Source organism: Oncorhynchus keta, chromosome 34 (genome assembly GCF_023373465.1).
Source record: "Oncorhynchus keta strain PuntledgeMale-10-30-2019 chromosome 34, Oket_V2, whole genome shotgun sequence".
Classification (NCBI taxonomy): Eukaryota; Metazoa; Chordata; class Actinopteri; order Salmoniformes; family Salmonidae; genus Oncorhynchus; species Oncorhynchus keta.
The window spans coordinates 50,716,551-50,738,650 of NC_068454.1; the positions used below are offsets into that span (position 1 = coordinate 50,716,551).

The following is a 22,100-nucleotide window of genomic DNA, read 5'->3' on the forward strand; positions in this document are numbered from 1 at the left end:
TTCAAATAGCTTACTGTGAGGAACTATAGTTTAAATATTATAATTCGCAATGGATATACATACTCTTTTAAATAAACACTTTCCTACATTTCCTGTGCAGTAGGCCAGGTACTTCTATGCGTGCTCAGGTGTGCGCACACTACCTCAACATTATCAGGAAAGAGAAACCAGACATGCTCAACGCTCATATGGAGCACACCAAACAAAAGACAATGAAAGAAATGGACAAATCTCAAATTATGGTTATGAAATAATCCAAACCGTATTTCTAACAAGTGTAGCTGGTTGTGAACTCTGCAAATAAAGTTTCCACTCCAAGAATGATTAAGGTAAATGACTAATTAATACATGAATTAACAGATTTTAAAATAATTTATGACAGGATAAGACAATCATAAGAACAATGTACACAAAACTCACACACAACACATTTGGACAATACAGCTATCAGCAATGCCACAGTGTAGCCTACAAAAATATAATAATCCATAATTTCAAGAAGCCTTCTGAAACGATCTATCTTTTATGAATGTCCCTGCCAAGAAACCTGCTTGATCATGGTGGACTTTTCTAACTCTCAAGGAAATAGATTGACAGTATACGGGCATCACAACCAAGTAACGCGAGGAGTCTCCAATTTAAGTTTAATTGGGTCTTTATTTTGACCGTTCGCATCTTGCTTTAATAAGGAAATGACTCCTGTTGGGTCCTGGATTGGTTTACAGCACAGAAAGAAGAGTAAGGGTTTCTTACATTTCTGTGAAGAACATACCGCAATTGGAATTCCATCTAAAACATGGGGAGTCTCCCATTTTGAACGACTCAATGGCATAAAGTAATTCTTCCACCATGATAAAACCTTCACCTAAAAGCTGCTGCTCATCTGTACGTTTCAGGTGGGGGATATTCAATTTAAAAAAATCTCAAATCAAATTTTATTGGTCACATACACATATATATAGCAGATGTTATTGGGGGTGTAGCAAAATGCTTTTCTGTGAATACTTGTGAGATTTTAGGGCTGGCTTCGGTTTGAAATAATTTGTTCCTTCCATTATATTTTTTCTGGAAATATTTCTCTGCTGAAAATGCATGGAGTATTTTTCACCATGTTCCATCCATGCGGTTTTAGACCTACAGTAGAGATGATAATCCCAACCACATGTTGATGAAGTCTCTCTAGCTCTCTTTGTTTTCCATTGAGTAATTGTAATGTTGTAATTTAAATCTTTAAAATAATTGTAAATTTTTTGGTTTAGAGCAGGTATTCCCAAACTAGGGTAAGGTATGTGTAATGCCGTCAGGGGTACGCCAAATTACATGTTTTTTTTTATAAATGTTTTCACATTTTCAAACAGTTCATTTATATTTTCCAACAGGGTTAAACATTTGGGTGAGGTTTTATTCTCGCCTGAGAAGCCTCGTTTCACTGCCAAAAATACAATTAAAACCATCTAGCGTTCAGCGTAATAACATGTCAAATACAGGTAGCCTAGTCAAATAATTAACATCCAATCACATTAAGCGCTACTCTCTCGCAAGAATTCCACTAACGGTCCATATATAGCCAAACGTAGCTGCTGCTCTTGTTGGTATCTGTACGGATGGCGCAAAAGCCATGACAGGGAGACATAGTGGAGTGGTAACGCGCGTGCAAGCAGTTGCTGCCGACGCCACTTGGGTACACTGCAGCATCCACCAAGAGGAACTTGCTGCCAAGGGAATGCCTGACAGCTTAAAAGACGTTTTGGAAACTACAGTGAAAATTGTTAACTTTGTTAAAGGAAGGTTTCAAGTTCAAACCCCCGAGCTGACAAGGTACAAATCTGTCGTTCTGCCCCTGTTCCTAGGCCGTCATTGAAAATAAGAATTTGTTCTTAACTGACTTGCCTAGTTAAATAAAGGTAAAATAAAAAATTGTATGTTTTGTGTGAAAATGAACTCCAAGCTTACGGACAATGTCAACTGTGATATAGTGAAGCGCCTGAGTGAGTTGGGTACGCAATTATGCAGGTATTTTCCTGATGACACAAACAACTGGATTCGTTATCCCTTTCATGCCCTGCCTCCAGTCCACTTACCGATATCTGAACAAGAGAGCCTCATCAAAATTGAAACAAGCGGTTCTGTGAAAATGTTATTCAAAACAGATTTCTGGATAGGGCAGTGCTCAGAGTATCCTGCCTTGGCAAATCGCGCTGTCAAGACACTGATGCATTTTGCAACCATGTACCTATGTGAGAGTGGATTCTCGACCCTCACTAGCATGAAAACTAAATACAGGTACAGACTGTGTGTGGAATATTATTTAAGACTGAGACTCTCTCCAATTACAACCCAACATTGCAGAGTTATGTGCATCCTTTCAAGCACACCCTTCTCATTAACCTGTGGCGAGTTATTCACAATTTTTTATGAAGAAATAAGATTTTATATGTAGGATGGTTAAGTAAAGAGCAAAATGATTGATTATTATATGTGCCCTAGTCCTATACACTGCGTGCACAATTATTAGGCAAATTGTATTCCTCATGATTAATTTTATACACAATGCTTTCAGTCAATCCAAAATGTTATTGAACCTCAAACCTGAATGTTTAACAAAGGAAAAGTGAGTTGTCATCTTCCTCAGGGGAATATATAAGTGTGCACAATTATTAGGCAACTATTAGTGTGCATAATTATTAGGCAACTAAATTACAAAAATAATTTATTCCAACTCACTTGTTTATTCTCAATTTTTAGAGTAAGTAACACAAAATTATAATTAAATAACATTTTTGGCCTTTCAAAAACCAATAAAGCCACCGTTCTTTTCAATAACTGCCATGAGCCTTCCATCCTTAGAGTGTCAGTTTCTTGATCTGTTCACGATCAACTTTCGCTGAAGCAGAAACCACAGCCTCCCAAATGCTGTTCAAATAGATGTATCGTCTTCCCTCACTATAAATCTTACATTTGAGAAGGGCCCACAGGTTCTTAATAGGATTTAAGTCAGGTGAGGAAGGGGGTCAGGTCATTATTCGGGCATCTTTGAGGCCTTTACTGGCTAGCCAGCAGTGGAGTACTTGGATGCATGTGATGGAGCATTGTCTGGCATAAAGATCATGGCCTTCTTGAATGCTGAGAACTTCTTCCTGTACCACTGCTTGAAGAAAGTGTGTTCCAGAAACTGGCAGTAGGTTTGGGAGTTGTTCAGTCCATCTTCAACCCGAAAAGGTCCAACTACCTCACCCTTAAAGATAGCAGCCCATACCAGCACACCTCCTCCACCTTGCTGGCGCCTGACTCAAAGTGGTACCCTGTGTCCATTACTGATCCAGCCACGGGCTCATCCATCTGGTCCATCAAGTCACTAATTTCATCTGTCCAGAAAAATCTGTTTTCAGGTATTTCTTTGCCCAATCTTGACGCTTAACCTCTTACCTCCACCCGACATGCAGACGTTCCATCTAGACATCTGGAAATGCAAATGCACTACACTAAATGCTAATAGCACTCGTTAAAACTCAAACGTTCATTAAAAAACACATGCAGGGTACTGAATTAAAGCTACACTCGTTGTGAATCCAGCCAACAAGTCAGATTTTGAAAATGCTTTTCGGCGAAAACATGAGAAGCTATTATCTGATAGCATGCAACACCCCTAAAGACCCGCAGGGGACGTAAACAAAATAATTAGCATAGTCGGCGCTACACAAAATGCAGAAATAAAATATAAAACATTCATTACCTTTGACGATCTTTGTTGGTACTCCTAGATGTCCCATAAACATCACTATTGGGTCTTTTTTTCGATTAAATCGGTCCATATATAGCCTAGATATCGATCTATGAAGACTGTGTGATCAAGGAAAAAAACAGCGTTTTTATAACGCAACGTCATTTTTTTAATTAAAAAAGTCGACGATAAACTTTCACAAAACACTTGAAATACTTTTGTAATGCAACTTTAGGTATTAGTAAACGTTAATAATCGATCAAATTGATCACGGGGCGATGTATATTCTATAGCTCTACGTCTTGAAATAATGTCCAGATAAATCTCAACCAAAATATCCTGTTGGAGACCGGAAGAAATGGGCTGTCTCTTGTTCGTTTGACCAAGAAACAAATCCTAGGCAAATGACAAGACTGTTGACATCGTGTGGAAGGTATTGCAACCTCGGCTCCAGGTAATGTGGTTTCTAGTCAACAATACATTCAAGTGGCGCATTGATATATTTTCCAGTTTCCAGTGATCAGATTTTCCTGCGCTTTTCGATGAAACGCACGTTCTGTTATAGTCACAGCCGTGATTTAACCAGTTTTAGAAACGTCTGAGTGTTTTCTATCCACACATACTAATCATATGCATATACTATATTCCTGGCATGAGTAGCAGGGCGCTGAAATGTTGCGCGATTTTTAACAGAATGTTTGAAAAAGTAGGGGGTAGGATCAACAGGTTAAACTTGTGAATCTTATTCAGTGGTGGTCATGTTTCAGCCTTCTTGACCGTGGCCATGTCTCTGAGCACTTGACACCTTGTACTTCTGGACACTCTAGGTAGGTTTCAGTTCTGGAAAATGGTGGCACTGGAGGATAATGGGTTCCTGGTAGCTTGACGTTTAATTCTTCTCAAATCTTTTGAAGTTAATATGCACCTTTCCTTCTCCATGCGTTTCTTGCGCCCCAGTTGACTTTTTGCAAAAAAACGCTTATTGTCCAGTGGTCACGCCTCAATAGTTTAGCTATTTCAAGAGCGTTGCATCCGCCCGAAAGGCATTTTACAATTTTTTACTTTTCGGTGTCAGTTACATAATGAAGCTGCTTAAGATTAAGGTAAAATTGCCCGAATAATTATGCACACCTTGTCCACTTCTCTCAGTTCTCTAATTAAGGTGTTACCTTGCATTGTTATTGGAGCCACGAACCCAAGGGGTTCATAACGACTATTCACTGTGGACAGGATGCCTCTCAGCGTAAAAGGCTTCTCATTGTGGGACACCTGGAATGAGAAGCTGTCTGTTTCCAGATTCTAGGAAAGTCCCAGACTCCGTTGAAAGGGGAGAGGATCAACTCCTAGGTCCAGATCTTTTAAGTCTTTTGCCCGGTCCTCCATAGGGAAGACTTCCATAACTGTTTTGCTATCTTGCAATCTTGTATAGTTTCATGTTGGACTCCACCAACATTGCTTGTGTTTTTCTTAGAATGATGATAGCTTCTTCAAATCAAATCAAATGTTATGTCACATACACATGGTTAGCAGATGTTAATGTGAGTATAGCGAAATGCTTGTGCTTCTAGTTCCGACAATGCAGTAATAACCAACAAGTAATCTAACTAAGAATTCCAAAACTACTGTCTTATACACAGTGTAAGGGGATAAAGAATATGTACATAAAGATATATGAATGAGTGATGGTACAGAGCAGCATAGGCAAGATACATTAGATGGTATCGAGTACAGTATATACATATGAGATGAGATCTGCTAAATGACTTAAATGTAAATGTAAATGTAATGAGTATGTAAACAAAGTGGCATAGTTAAAGTGGCTAGTGATACATGTATTACGTAAGGATGCAGTAGATGATATAGAGTACAGTATATACGTATGCATATGAGATGAATAATGTAGGGTATGTAACATTATATTAGGTAGCATTGTTTAAAGTGGCTAGTGATATATTTTACATAATTTCCCATCAATTCCCATTATTAAAGTGGCTGGAGATGAGTCCGTGTCAGTGTGTTGGCAGCAGCCACTCCGTGTTAGTGGTGGCTGTTTAACAGTCTGATGGCCTTGAGATAGAAGCTGTTTTTCAGTCTCTCGGTCCCAGCTTTGATGCACCTGTACTGACCTCGCCTTCTGGATGATAGCGGGGTGAACAGGCAGTGGCTCGGGTGGTTGTTGTCCTTGATGATCTTTATGGCCTTCCTGTAACATCGGGTGGTGTAGGTGTCCTGGAGGGCAGGTAGTTTGTCCCTGGTGATGCGTTGTGCAGACCTCACTACCCTCTGGAGAGCCTTACGGTTGTGGGCAGAGCAGTTGCCATACCAGGCGGTGATACAGCCCGCCAGGATGCTCTCGATTGTGCATCTGTAGAAGTTTGTGAGTTATTTTGGTGACAAGCCGAATTTCTTCAGCCTCCTGAGGTTGAAGAGGCGCTGCTGCTCCTTCTTCACGATGCTGTCTGTGTGAGTGGACCAATTCAGTTTGTCTGTGATGTGTATGCCGAGGAACTTAAAACTTACTACCCTCTCCACTACTGTTCCATCGATGTGGATAGAGGGGTGTTCCCTCTGCTGTTTCCTGAAATCCACAATCAGCTCCTTAGTTTTGTTGACGTTGAGTGTGAGGTTATTTTCCTGACACCACACTCCGAGGGCCCTCCCCTCCTCCCTGTAGGCCGTCTCGTCGTTGTTGGTAATCAAGCCTACCACTGTTGTGTCGTCAACAAACTTGATGATTGAGTTGGAGGCGTGCGTGGCCACGCAGTCGTGGGTGAACAGGGAGTACAGGAGATGGCTCAGAACGCACCCTTGTGGGGCCCCAGTGTCGAGGATCAGCGGGGTGGAGATGTTGTTGCCTACCCTCACCACCTGGGGGTGGCCCGTCAGGAAGTCCAGTACCCAGTTGCACAGGGCGGGGTCGAGACCCAGGGTCTCGAGCTTGATGATGAGCTTGGAGGGTACTATGGTGTTGAATGCCGAGCTGTAGTCGATGAACAGCATTCTCACATAGGTATTCCTCTTGTCCAGATGGGTTAGGGCAGTGTGCAGTGTGGTTGAGATTGCATCGTCTGTGGACCTATTTGGGCGGTAAGCAAATTGGAGTGGGTCTAGGGCAGACATGGGCAAACTACGGCCCGCGGGTCACATACGGCCCGTTAGGCTTTTTAATCCGGGCCGCCGAACTTGTCCAAATTATAGTAAAAACCTCATTTTTTCCCCCTTTCCCTGCAATGCCCACGTTTCCCCAATAGTGCACTCAAAACACATTGACCGTTGTTGGAGTGGCGCGTATTTCTCTTTATTTCACTTTAATTTTCACTTCGTTTCACGTCACCATTAAGCCCTTCTGTGAAAATGAGCGGACCAAAGAGAAGGAAAGTGGACAGCGAATGCCGAGTGTTTAATAAGGAGTGGATGGACAACAAAATACTTCTTCACTGAAGTCCGATCAACAGCTGTATGTCTGATATGCCAAGAAGCTGTTGCGGTTTTCAAAGAGTACAATATCAGCCGTCACTTTGCCACGAAGCATGCAAACTATGCTAGCAAGCAGTCAACACAAGAACGGGCGGCTACTGCTCAGAGGTTGGCAGCTAATTTACAGAGTCAACAGAACTTTTTTCACCGACAAACTGCAATTCAAGAGTCAAGTACCAAGGCAAGTTATTTGCTGGCATTCAAATTAGCAAAGGCTAGCAAGCCTTTCTCCGAAGGCGAGTTTTTGAAAGAGTGCATGGTAGAGACAGCAGGTCTCTTGTGTCCGGAGAGCAAAGCCAAGTTTGAAAAAATCAGTTTAGCACGCAGGACAGTGACTCGCCGCGTGGAACTGATTGACGAAGATATAGTCAGCGAGTTAAACAAAAAGGCCTTTAAGTTATATTCACTAGCACTGGATGAAAGTAAATACATAAAAGACACTGCTAGGCTCCTAATTTTTATCCGAGGGATTAACGACAGTTTTGAGATAACGGAGGAGCTTGTGAGCATGGAATCACTGAAAGGGAAAACGCGAGGAGAGGACTTATATGAACAGATGTCTGCTGTCATCGAGAGAATGAAGCTACCTTGGAGTAAACTTGCCAATGTCACCACGGACCACGGATCGCCAAATTTAACTGGAAAAAACATCGGGCTGCTGAAAAGAATCCAGGATAAAGTGAAAGAAGAAAACCCTGACCAGGATGTTATTTTACTTCACTGCATCATTCATCAGGAGTCTCTGTGTAAGTCTGTATTGCAGCTTAATCACGTCGTGGATCCAGTTGTAAAACTTGTTAACTTCATACGAGCAAGGGGACTTAATCATCATCAGTTCATTACGTTCCTGGAAGAAACTAATGCGGATCACCAGGACCTACTTTACCACTCTCATATCGCCATATCTTGCATATTCCTTGAGACAAATTTATTAACTGATAAGGGCTATTTTTCACATTTGAAAGACAGTTAATAAATTGGGTTGTAGTGTTCTTACTGTGCTATGAGGTTTGCACACACTACATTTAATGCTTTAGTATATCCGGCCCAAACACTCCCTCCAAATGCTCCTGGCCCGGCCCCTCTGTCAAATTTTAGAACCCATTGTGGCCCGCGAGTCAAAAAGTTTGCCCACCTCTGGTCTAGGGTGTCAGGTAGGGTGGAGGTGATATGGTCCTTGACTAGTCTCTCAAAGCACTTCATGATGACGGAAGTGAGTGCTACGGGGCGGTAGTCGTTTAGCTCAGTTACCTTAGCTTTCTTGGGAACAGGAACAATGGTGGCCCTCTTGAAGCATGTGGGGACAGCAGACTGGTATAGGGATTGATTGAATATGTCCGTAAACACACCGGCCAGCTGGTCTGCGCATGCTCTGAGGGCGCGGCTGGGGATGCCGTCTGGGCCTTGCGAGGGTTAACACGTTTAAATGTCTTACTCACCTCGGCTGCAGTGAAGGAGAGTCCGCATGTTTTCGTTGCAGGCCGTGTCAGTGGCACTGTATTGTCCTCAAAGCGGGCAAAAAAGTTATTTAGTCTGTCTGGGAGCAAGACATCCTGGTCCGTGACTGGGCTGGTTTTCTTCTTGTAGTCCGTGATTGACTGTAGACCCTGCCACATACCTCTTGTGTCTGAGCCGTTGAATTGAGATTCTACTTTGTCTCTATACTGACGCTTAGCTTGTTTGATAGCCTTGCGGAGGGAATAGCTGCACTGTTTGTATTCGGTCATGTTTACCAGTCCCCTTGCCCTGATTAAAAGCAGTGGTTTGCGCTTTCAGTTTCACGCGAATGCTGCCATCAATCCACGGTTTCTGGTTAGGGAATGTTTTAATCGTTGCTATGGGAACGACATCTTCAACGCACGTTCTAATGAACTCACACACCGAGTCAGCGTATTCCTCAATGTTGTTATCTGACGCAATACGAAACATATCTCAGTCCACGTGATGGAAGCAGTCTTGGAGTGTGGAGTCAGCTTGGTCGGACCAGCGTTGGACAGACCTCAGCGTGGGAGCCTCTTGTTTTAGTTTCTGTCTGTAGGCAGGGATCAACAAAATGGAGTCATGGTCAGCTTTTCCGAAGCTACTGATGTCAGCCCATCATCGACGTAGAAGTTCCTCAACTACATATTGCTTGTGTTCTGACCCGTGTTCCTTCTCACCCTGTAGCGCTGCTCGTCTCATGCAGTAGATGGCTTCGGCTGGTGAAGGGCTGTTCCCAAATACATGGACTTTCATCCTGTACTCAGTTATGTTTCTATCTGGGTTGTTGTCTTCATACCAGAGAAACCTTAAGTAATCTCTGTGATCCTCACGTAAACCAAAACAGGAATACATTTGTTGCACATCTGCCGTTAGTGCAATGCAATCCTTGCGGAAACACATTAGGACACCCAAGAGTGTGTTGTTTAAGTCTGGACCACTGAGCAGAACATCATTAAGTGACACGCCTTGACACTTAGCACTGGAGTCAAATACTACTCTTATTTGTTCAGGCCTTTGTGGATGGTAAACACCAAATTTGGGCAGATAACAACATTCTTTGTCTCCCTCTAGTGGCTGTGAAGGTTCGGCTTGGTCGTTATCCAGCATCTTTTGCATGAAGTCAATAAAATGACGCTTCAGGTCAGGCTTTTTGTCTAAAGTCCTGCGAAGTGATGTGAGACGGTTCAGGGCCTGCTCCGTTATTTAGGAAGGCGACGTTTAATGGGGCGAAAAGGTAGTGGAGCCACCCAGTTGTTTCCATCATCCTGGAAAACCTGTTTGTCCATAATGTCCAAGAAGGCTTTGTCCTCCACTGATGGTGCTGGTTTATCCTCGTCTTGTGTTTTGTCGAACACGGAACATCCCAGGCTGTCTGTGTTCACAGTTATGCTTGGATCTCTCGAGTGCACTGTAAGAGGGAGAGATGTGTTTCTGAGCTACGCTGTTGTAGTTCTCTTTTACCTGGATGATGTCAGGGCAAGGGCTCAGATGGGATGTGCGATAATTTTGAAGTATGTTTGTCCTGAACACGTTAACATTGGCTGGTCGGTGAGCCGTTCCCAGACAGACCTCACCCACGATGACCCACCCGAGGTCGATTCGCTGTGCATAAGGAGTGTCGTGGGGCCCATTGATTTGCTCTCGTACCTTGTGTACCCTTAAGATGTCTCGTCCTAAGAGCAGGAGGATGGAGTGTCTGGGTCTGCAGCTGGAATTTTGTCCATAACTGGTTGCAGATGGGGATGATGATACGCAATGTTGGGGGAGGGACTCTCCATCATATCATCTGGCATCATATCACACTCTATCAGAGTAGGGAGAGTGAGCTGCATGTGTCCATCTATAGACTCCACCATGAAGTTGACGGCTCTCCTGCCAGAAGTCTCTGTTACCCCAGAACACGTCTTCATGGTGTATGGAGTAGAGTTGTCATTGATGTTGAAGAGATTAAAAAACTCTTGTCTTGGCCAGAGATTTGCTACTCTGTTCATCAAGCACTACATACATTTTGACAGCTTTCTATTTTCCCAGCCGTATAAGCTTTGACTAAGAGCATCGTCACCTTGCTCCCTGCCATGCTCGGTCTCTGCTGTAGCGGTGTCTGTATTTGAAGGGGCTGGGCCTGGATGCAGAGCAGCAAGACGTCTGTCACTGTCGCACTCAGAGCACTTGATTGACACCTTACAGTCTTTAGCTCTGTGCTGAGTTGACCCACAACATCGTAAACAAATGCCATTCTCTTTGAGATACAATTTGCGCTCATCTAGAGTTTTGTATTTAAACCCACGACACTTTTTAAGAGTATGAGGCTTGTCATGTATTGGGCAGTGATGGTCAGGGTTTTCAACTTTTGTCTTACTGGGTTTGGTGATCTGAGGTCTCAGATGACATCTGTTTTGTATACAGTCACAGGTAAGAAACCTGGCAGGTTTCTCACTTTTCATAGACACCTGGTTAGTTGAGGTGTAGAGGGTGAAACTGGGGTCATTTCTAATTTTCACCTAGGTTCCTGATGAATCTCGAAGAACGAGAATGGTGGGAATGCTACCCGGTAGTCCTCCTTGTATTTGGATCCTTGTGCAATCCATTTTTCTTGTAAACTGAATGGAAGTTTCTCTACAATAGAGTTTACCCCCCGAGATGTGTCCAGATAAGCGAGGCCTGGAAGGTACCCTTCTACTTTAGCACACTCCAGTTCGAGAAGAATGTAACCTAGTTCTCTTTGTTTGTGATTGTCTTTGTTAGCCAGTTTCACCAATTTTCTTCCACAGTGTATCCTCGATCACTTCGGGTGTACCATAGCACTCTTCTAGTCATTGCCAGACCATGTTAAGCCCTGCTGTTGCGTTGAAAATATGGACAGATCTAATTCTGTTTGCTTGCTCAGATGACTCTGCCCCTAGCCACTTGGTAATTAGATCTAACTCTTCCCTGGCTGATAAATTCAAGTCACTGGTCATATTGAGAAAGGATGCTTTCCATGCCCAATCATTTTCAGGGCGATCATCAAACTTCAGGAGTCTCACGGCGTAGGAGATACTTGATGAAGTCTGGTGCCACTTGTGACTCAGGGAAGCTTTGTGTGTGTCACTGGAAGTGGGCTTGCTTTCCATTTCCACCATGCTGCTGTTCATTTCTTTTGAATGGAGAGTCTCTGCTCATATTCTGTTTGCTACTTTCTGGATTATGGAATGTAGCTGGGTCAACACGAAGCTCGTTTCTCCACTTCAAATGGAAGTCCAGCAAAGTAGGGCCTAGCATGTTGTTGCACATACTCACATGTACGTTGGACTGGACTTAAGGGCTGTGTCCCTGTTCTTTGCGAAGCTCTCTGCGTTCTGATTCTACAGCTTCTTCAAAGGCTGCAGCTTCAGCCAATGCAGCAGCAGCTGTTCTCTCAAATTGGAGAACATATAAACTTGCCTCGAGGTCAGCTTTTTGCTTAAAAAAGCTGGCCTCTATTTCTGCCTTTTGTTTCATCACAGAAGCTTCCTTCTCAGCATAGGAGGCTTGTGCATGCGCTGCGTCTACCTTGGCACGTGCTTTGATTGCTGCAGAACTCACCGTTGAGGATCTGCTTGACTGTTTTGATGACCTTGATCTTGTAGATTGAGACTTGGTCCCAATGTGCTGAAGAGGCTCCTCCATCTCACTCTGTCGAACTCTTGGCTCTGCTTGTTGTACCGTAGACTGCTGGTCTTCCCTAGGAACAGAGGCTTTGTTGGCTGATGAACGTAGAAACAAAACCACCGTGTATGGTTATTCTTGAGCTTGAGCCCGCTGTGATGTTTTTTCACTATTTTGCCCTTGAGTTGCGTTCTCATGCAAAACTAGACAGATAGCTAACAACTAAGTCTTCAAGAATTGTTTACAGACAGATTATTTCACTTATAATTCACTGTATCACAATTCCAGTGGGTCAGAAGTGTACAGTCGTGGCCAAAAGTTGAATGACACAAATATACATTTTCACAAAGTCTGCTGCCTCAGTTTGTATGATGGACATTTGCATATACTCCAGAATGAGGTGAAGAGTGATCAGATGAATTGCAATTAATTCCAAGTCCCTCTTTGCCATGCAAATGAACTGAATCCCCCCAAAAAACATTTCCACTGCATTTCAGCCCTGCCACAAAAGGACCAGCTGACATGGTGTCGTTAAACACAAGTGTTACGAGGACGTGGAGATCACTCTGTCATGCTGAAAGTTTGAATGACTGGAACAAATATATCATTTTCACAAAGTCTGCTGCGTCATCTCAGTTTGTATGATGGAACCATTTTGCATATACAATTGTTTTGAAGAAGGCTTAAGGGCAGAATGAGGTGAAGTTGATTCAGCTGTGGGTGATCAGATGAATTGCAATTAGTGCATCTGCATGCACAGTGAGGCAAAGACTTTGAGGGTGGCCTCAAGAAGGGCAGCAAAGAAACCACTTCTTGCAGGGAGAGACTAATATGCAAGGACTGGGGTAAAGTCATTTTCTCTGAATCCCTTTCCGATTGTTGGAGCATCCATCAGACAAGGTGAGCGCTACCATCAGTCCTGTGTCATGCCAACAGTAAAGCATCCTGAGACCATTCATGTGTGGAGTTGCTTCTCAGCCAAGGGAGTGGGCTCACTCACAATTTTGTCTAAGAACACAGACATGAATAAAGAATGGTACCAACACATCCTCAGAGAGCAACTTCTCCCAACCATCCAGGAACAGTTTGGTGACAAACAATGCATTTTCCAGCATGATGGAGCACCTTGCCATAAGGCAAAAGTGATAACTAAGTGGCTCGGGGAACAAAATAGCAATATTTTGGGTCCATGGCCAGGAAACTCCCCAGACCTTAATCCCATTGAGAACTTGTGGTCAATCCTCAAGAGGCGGGCGGACAAACAAAACCCCACAAATTCTGACAAACTCAAAGCATTGATTACGCAAGAACAGGCTGCCATCAGTCAGGATGTGGGCCAGAAGTTAATTGACATGATGCCAGGGCGGATTGCAGAGGTCTTGAAAAAGAAGGGTCAATACTGCAAATAGACTCTTTGCATCAACTTCATGTAATTGTCAATAAAAGCCTTTGACACTTATGAAATGCTTGAAAATATACTTCAGTATTCCAAAGTAACATCTGACAAAAATATCTAAAAAGACACTGAAGCAGCAAACTTTGTTGAAATTAATATTTGAGTCAGTGAAAACTTTTGGCCGCGATTGTACATACACTAAATTGACTGTGCCTTTAAATAGCTTGGAAAATTCCAGAAAATCATGTCATGGCTTTAGAAGCTTCTGATAGGCTAATTGACATAATTTGAGTCAATTGGAGGTGTACATGTGGATGTATTTCAAGGCCTACCTTCAAACTCAGTGCCTATTTGCTTGACATCATGGGAAAAATCAAAAGAATTCAGCCAAATCCTCAGAAAAAAAATTGTAGGCCTCCAAAAATCTGGTTCATCCTTAAGAAAAATGTCAAAACGCCTAAAGGTACCACGTTTCTGCATTGTCGGAACTAGAAGCACAAGCATTTCACTACACTCGCATTAACATCTGCTAACCATGTGTATGTGACAAATAAATTTGATTTGATTTGTACAAACAATAGTACGCAAGTATAAACACCATGGGACCACGCAGCCGTCATACAGCTCAGGAAGGAGACATGTTCTGTCTCCTAGAGATGAGCGTACTAAAAATAAATGTAAAAAAGATAACATTTACATAAATGTTCAGACCATTTACTCAGTACTTTGTTGAAGCAATTACAGCCTTGAGTCTTCTAGAGTCTTCTTGGGTATTACACTACAAGCTTGGCACACCTGTATTTGGGGAGTTTTTCCATTCTTCTCTGCAGAACCTCTCAAGCTCGGTCAGGTTGGATGGGGAGAGTCACCGCACGGCTATTTTCAGGTCTCTCCAGAGACGTTCAATCGAGTTCGAGTCCGGGCTCTTTACTGGACTTTCAGAGACTTGCCCGGAAGCCACTCCTGCGTTGTCTTGGCTGTGCACTTAGGGTCGTTGTCCTGTTGGAAGGTGAACTGTCACCCCAGTCTGAGGTCCCGAGCACTCTCAAGCAGATTTTCATCAAAGATCTCTCTGTACTTTGCTCTGTTAATCTTTCAGTCAATCCTGACTAATCTCCCAGTCCCTGCCACTGAAAAACATCACCAAAGCATGATGCTGCCACCACCATGCTTCACCGTAGGGATGGTGCCAGGTTTCCTCCAGACGAGACTCTCAACATTGAGTTCAATCTTGGCTTCATCAGACAAGAAGATCTTGTTTCTCATGGTCTGACAGTCCTTTAGTTGCCTTTTGGCAAACTCCAAGCGAGCCGTCATGTGCCTTTTACTGAGGAGTGGCTTCCGCCTGGAAGAGTGTTGCAGAGACGGGATAATTTTCCAGAAGGACATCCATCTACACAGAGGAACTCTGGAGATCTGTCAGAGTGACCATCTGGTTCTTGGTCATCTACCTGACCAAGGCCCTTCTCCCCCAATTGCTCAGTTTGGCCGGGCGGCCATCTCTAGGAACAGTCTTGGTGGTTCCAAACTTCTTCCATTTAAGAATGATGGAGGCCACTGTGTTCTTGGGGATCTTCAGACATTTTTTTGGTACCCTTCCCCAGATCTGTGCCTCGCCATAATCCTGTCTCGGAGCTCTACGGACAATTCCTTCTACCTCGTGGCTTGGTTTTTGCTCTGACATACACAGTCAACTGTGGGACCTTGTATAGACAGGTGTGTGCCTTTCCAAATCATGTCCAATCAATTAAATTTACCACAGGTGGACTCCAAGTTGTAGAAGCATCTCAATGATGATTAATGGAAACAGGATGCACCTGAGCTCAATTTTGAGTCTCATAGCAAAGGGTCTGAACAGGTACTTCTGTTATTTATTCTAAAAATCTGTTTTCACTTTGTCATTATGGGGTATTGTGTGTAGATTGACGAGGAAAAACAATTATTTAAGCTGTTTTAAAATAAGGCTATAACTTAAGGGCCTGAATTCTTCCTGAATGCACTGTACAACCTCCCCAATCACTCGTACATTTAGCTTCTTCCTTAGCTAGAGTGACAACCAAATGACAGGGATTAATGGAACATTTACTAATGGTGACATATGTAAAAATAGAGAATCAATAAAACAATGAATGTGAAGAATTGGCAGGATACAGCTAAACCATTCTGGAGAGAGACACCTATATCGTCGCCACACACCCCTCCACTTCTTGTCTCAACTTTTAAATGATAATAAAGACACATTATCTTCACAAGTATTTTAGATGCTTTTCACTGACAGCCGCAATTCAATAATCAGCTATGCCTATTGCCACTCATGATGCCCAAATAGGCACAGGACTACGAACTTGTACCTCCACAGCTATTTTTTTCAAGAAGCTAATGATGCTCGACTCCGCAGGCTAAGTCATGCTTTCTGATGAAGTATTTTGAATGATTTTATTTATTTCTGTATAGTAAATAATTTTATTTTGGCAAATGTATTTCCATTTACTTCCCCAATGGACTATGCCATTTCTCTCCTGTTCTATTGGTTTTCGTATCAACTTTATTTTGTGGTCCAGAAGCCAAAAGCCACAGTCCCATTCATATTAGCAAGCCATCTGAGTTGTTGTATCTTTAGATTCACCCTCTTTCAACGTTTCTGACAGAGATTTTCATCTCTGCTATCAGGTGTACTGTTTAAAATGGGGTTTTCCCGCAAATTGCATTGTGGCCAATTTTTGAAAAGGACGTTTTATTGGCTGCTTCATTACGAGTTGCATCTTCTGTTAAAATGCATTACCATAATCTAAATGTGATTTATGTCATTCTGAGAACCGTGTGTGGACGCCCTAATTGGGTTATGCACACAATGCACACAATGTGTCAGGTACATTTCTCAAAATGTCCGGTGACGTTGTCTGGCGCAACATTTTCCTAACAGAAGCCCTGGCTGAGAGCTATTGAAGTGGCTTGTCAGAGACCTGTCTCCTCTTTGGTATAACTGAATCATGCCCAGCTGATGGGTTAAGCATCCTGCTCTGCTTATAATGGCCCATTACCCATTGCAGTGCATTCCAATAGGATGTGGCGAGCACTGCAAGAGCACTGAGACAGCTTTTTCACTGACAGGCAAATTAACTTCAAGACCTCTCAGGCCCAAATAGTCAGCATCAGATAATGAGATACAGTTTTATGGGGCAGGTATTGGAGGTGGCTAACACAGACAGCACAGACACACGGGAACAAGCCCCACTAGTTCATGTAGAAAATATAAAAATAGGGCGCAATCACTCTCCCGAGTCCGTACAGGAGCTGAAGCGATGGGACAAGACTAACTATCAATTGGGGAGAGAAGGGTGCGGCAAAAAAAATAAAAAATTAAAAGCGATTAAATCATGTGCACTGAAGAGGGAAATATACTGAACATGTAAAGTGTTGGTCCAATGTTTCATGAGCAGAAATAAAAGATCCCAGAAATTGTCCATATGCACAAAAAGCTTATTTCTCTCAAACGTTGTATACAAATTTGATTACATTCCTGTTAGTCAGCATTTCTCCATTACCATCTGAAAGGTGTGGTATATCAAGAGGCTGATTAAACAGCATGATCATTCCACAGGTGCACCTTGTGCTGGGGACAATAAAAAGCCACTAAAATATGCAGTTGTGTTGTGCTACACAACATAATTCCACAGATGTCTAACGTTGAGGGAGCGTGCAATTGACATGCTGACTGCAGGAATGTACACCAGAGCTGTTGCAAAATAATTTTGTCAATTTGTCAACTATATACCGCATGCAACGTCGTTATAGAGAATTTGGCAGTAGGTCCAAACAGCCTCACAACCGCAGACCACGTGTAACCATACCAGCCCAGGACCTCCACATAAGGCTTCTTCACCTGCAGGGTCGTCTAAGACCAGCCACCCAGACAGCTGATGAAACTGTGGGTTTGCACAATCAAATCATTTCTGCACAAACTGTCATCTGCGTGCTCGTTGCCCTCACCAGGATTTATTTTATTTTAAATATATTTATTGTACAATATATTGATTGGCATTTATTTTTTTACAATTTAACAATCATCAAAATATGACACAGATAATGCCCCGTTATTCCTTCCACCTACACAAAACACCATGCTACATGGGGGCACATCGTGCAAAATCCTTCCCTGACCAACACAGGAGCACCACCCCCCCTTCCCCTCTACCGGTATTAGTTTCACTGACCTCTTGGAACTACCCATCCCGGATCCGGGAGAATTGTCATCAACTACACTAATTAGCATAGTGCAGCGGTCAAATAATCTGACGAGAAAATATTCATATTCATGAAAATTAGTTACAATGTAATGCCTAACCTGTAGGTAAATTAGTTTAGGTAACTGAAAATGAGATGCCAGTTGTTGAAAGGAAAGTAGTTCACCTTCTCTATAGAGATTACCAAATGATTTAATTCCTTTGTTGAAACAAGAAAATGTAATACCATTTCTCAGGGCTTTGGGTAAAATGAGGTTATTATGTTATTATAGAAAGGTGTTAGTTCATATATAGATCTAAGCCCTTCTGTTTGTTTACAGACTTCAACCTATTTATTTAAATTGTTTTTAATGAAAGGATTGTTTATGAGACCTAGCAAAGCTTTAGGTGGGCTAATATGAGGTATAGATGCCAATGGAGCAGAGGTCTGACACTCTTCCTCTATCTGTCTCCAAGAGGTTGAACTTGTTGTTGTTGTATCTTGCCATACCCACACAGCCTTTAACTGAGATGCCCAGTAATACAACTGGAAGTCAGGTAGAGTAAGTCCTCCTTCTGAGTTTGGTTTGCATAAAGTTGTGAGTTTCACTCTGGGGGGGGGGTCCCTTTCCACAGAAGTGAAGAAACCTTCCTATTAAGTTGTTTGGGGAAAAAACTTTGGGAATAGGAAAGGGCAAGGTTTGAAAAGGGTACAAGAATTTTGGTAATATATTTATCTTATTTATTATTATTTACAAGTGACCCGCCCAATAAGAGAAATTTGTAAATCCTGCCATCTATCCAATTCTTCCCCAACCTTTTTGAGAAGTGGAGTATAGTTCAGTTGATATGTCTTAATAGTTTCAGAAGGAATTTGCAATCCAAGATATGTCATTTTCTGTGGTTTCCAAGAAAACGGCTGGTCTAAGATTGGGATCTGCATAGCTGCCCTGTTAAAAGGCATTAGTATACTCTTTGATAGGTTTATATTATATCCTGAAAAGGTACCATATTCTTTCAGGATGTCAACTAATGCTCGGAGTGAAATTTCTGGTTCAGTGAGGTAATGCAAAATTTCATCGACATATAGCAAGACCAGATGTTCACACCCACCTATACGAACACCATGGATGGATGGATGAGATCTAAAAGCTTCTGCCAGTGGCTCTATAGCCAAAGAAAAAAGGAGAGGACTAGCGGGAAAACCCTGTCTTGTGTCACGTGAGAGAGAGAACTGTGAGGAAATGTTTCCATTCGTCAGGATCTGAGCTACCGGACATTTGTACAGTAATCTAATCAGACCAACATACTTCATTCATCCTCTGTAAATCTTCAAACAGGTAGTTCCATTCTAAGCGGTCAAAAGCTTTTTCCGCATTTAATGAAGCCGCCACTACAGATTCTTGGTCATTCTCTACATAATGCAAAATATTAATCTGATATTATCAGGAGATGAGCGGTTTCTTACAAAGCCTGTTTGGTCCATATCAACCAAGTCCGGAAGAACCTTATCCAGTATAAGAGCTATGAGTTTCGCAAAAATCTTATATGAAGTGTTTAGAGATATTGGTCTATACGACCCACAAAGCAGAGGATCTTTCCCAGGTTTTAACAAAACTGTGATCAGTGCCTGTTCAAGTGTGTCTGGGAGATTTTCTGTCTCTATGGCAAAATTAAACATACTGCAAAGAGGCTCAATTAGTTTGGGTAAAAAGGATCGATGGATTCCCTATTCAATTCTGTCTAACCCTGGTGATTTTCCCCCAGCATTGTTGAACATGGATTCCCTAATTTCCTCTGATGTAATCTCTTTCTCCAAGTGCTCTCTATCCTCATCAGTTAAAGTTTTTACACTGAGATTGTTCAAAAACGTATGCATTGTGGCAGGGACATCCCCTTCAGACTTGTACAATGTTTCATAAAACTCCCTGAAGACTAGATTCATTTCCTCAGGACTGTGAACAACTGTGTTATTGGGTAGCTTTATAGAGCTAATAACTCTACTAGCATCCTCTTTGTCGTATCTGCCAAGCAAGCAACTTCCCTGCTTTATCTCCATGTTCGTAGTAGTTTTGTTTTCCTAAGAGCATTTTCCACTTTATGGGTCATCGGGGTGTTATATTCCAATCGCTTTGAGTCTAATTTTTGTAGAGTTGAGTTGTCAAATGTTACACTGTGTTCATTTTCCAGATCACTAATTTCATTCTCCAACTAATATACTTGAGAGCCTTATACATCTTACGGGCACCTGAACTAAAGGATATGATTTGTCCCCTCAGATATGGAAGGAGAGCTTCCCATAAAATTAGGGGGGGGCAGAGTTGTTATTGGTGCTAAAAAATATGTCTGAGTGTTCAGAAATGTTACAAATGTTGGATTATTTAGTAAGTATGTGCCAAAGTATGTGTCCATCTTCTTGAGGGTGGCTGTGCTCTACTGACTGGTACTGAAGCCAGCAGGGCAGAATAATCTGATATACTGATATCTGATATACCCAGTAGTTAAACTTCCTTTGGCTGCAGGAATAAGCAGGAATAAGAGATGCTCTTATTCTCCATGGACTTTACAGTGTCCCAAATCTTTTGGGAGTTAGAGCTACAGGATGCACATTTCTGTTTGAAAAAGCTAGCCTTTGCTTTCCTGATTGACTGCGCATGTTGGCATAGCCTATTCATATACTCAGTTTAGCCTATTGTGCATATCAAAGGAAGCCGCAGAAACATTTCTAACTGTTGCTAATGGCTGAACAGTGGGCAAATGATGGACCTTCAGGAAACCAACCGTATAGATATAGCTATAGCGTTTTTTTTTTCAAACTAATTAAGTAGCCAGTTCTGGTTAACCTACTTAGCAACTAGCTATTTCGTCAACTGTAGCCTATCATTCTTGCAACAAAAAAACGAATTGAATAGACAAAGCAGTTGTAATCAACCCACAGGGATGAAAAAGTCACCACATATCTAAAAATCACAAACAGCAGCCTGTCGCTCACCTCTTTGTAGGAGAAAGAGACTTGCTAATTGCTACCCAGTGTAACATCACCGCTCCATCCCTCTGATAACATCTAGAGAGCATCATCACGCGCATCCATTGTGCTTGAACGCCAACAGAGCAATCTGTGGAGATCAAACCAAGGTGGAAAATAAACAATCACTGATTTAACCGGTAAAAACAAAATAAATACTAATAAACAATTTCATTCGTGAAAAAGTTCTTACAAATCTATATTTTCAATGGCAATGGAATTGTCTCAGTGATTGCCAAGTTAAAAACACGTTCATTGTGTTTTGCGGGGAATTATTCCATCTCTGTTTATACACCATGTTACTTCATACCTCACATACCTTCTCTCCTGACTCATGAATTGCCCTCCTCTTGTTTGGAAAATGGTTATAGTCGATTTAATATAGCTAGAATATAGCTAAGCCATTTCCTCGCCAAACACTTTTTCCAAGGCCCCCATCGAAACTTTTTTTTTTACCGGAATGACCGGAAACAACCTGGAGGGCATTTCGGTAGTAGTAGTTCTTGTGTAAAACCGCAGCCATGAGAATCCCAATGGCATACTATGTGCGGTAGTCGCAAATCGAATCTGCCTTGGATTAAAAAGACTTCAATACCCAGCAAGCATTGTAAGGAAAATGGTCCAAGCGCACTGTTTTAACTGTTTTCGTAATCTAAAATCATTGATGTTCCTAAATGAAATAACGCATTACAGCTGACTGTTAAAATACAGTATTCTTTGTTTCAATGTGAGCGATGTTTAATTCAATATTTTCATATTTGTATCATCACTAAAGACCATAATAATATGCTGGTAACTGGTCTCATAAGCTTTCAAGCGCAACTTGAGCACACATGGAGCATGGACAACTCTAAAGATAAATGTGTTTTAAGAGCTTTTGATGAGTCAAGATTGAAATATTTTTTTTTAGCAAAAGACAAAGCTCTTGATGGGCTGGGTAGAGCCCCTTTTGGTATCAGGTAGAACCTTTTCACCAATATGAACTAAATGTGTTCTGCCTTGAACCAAAAAAGGGTTCTCCTACAGGGACAACTGCAGAACCTGTCTGAACCCTTTTTCTAAGAGTGTGCAGGTGTAGGCATAAGTCTTAGTTCATGTCAAACAATTGTATTCTTGTGTCATATGTAACAAATATATAGAACGTGTCAT

General features: G+C 42.1%; 1 protein-coding gene across 8 annotated transcripts in view; it reads right to left on the minus strand.

Moving 5' to 3' along the window:
- The window catches only part of LOC118367237 (phosphatase and actin regulator 4B), a 56,878-nt gene extending 35,449 nt beyond the window's left edge, over window positions 1-21,429 (minus strand). For 4 of the 8 annotated variants that reach the window (XM_052493977.1, XM_052493978.1, XM_052493975.1 and 1 more), the window contains exons 1-2: window positions 21,271-21,428; window positions 20,919-21,042 (exon numbers count right to left, since the gene is read on the minus strand). In XM_052493977.1, coding sequence (XP_052349937.1) covers window positions 20,919-21,013 — 95 coding nt within the window. In that variant the 5' untranslated portion in view covers window positions 21,014-21,042; window positions 21,271-21,428. Of the gene's footprint in view, window positions 1-20,918; window positions 21,043-21,261 lie in introns of all 8 variants that reach the window. The other 4 variants (XR_008090250.1, XM_052493984.1, XM_052493983.1 and 1 more) reach the window with 2 other exon arrangements.
- Between the last annotated feature and the right edge of the window lie 671 nt (window positions 21,430-22,100).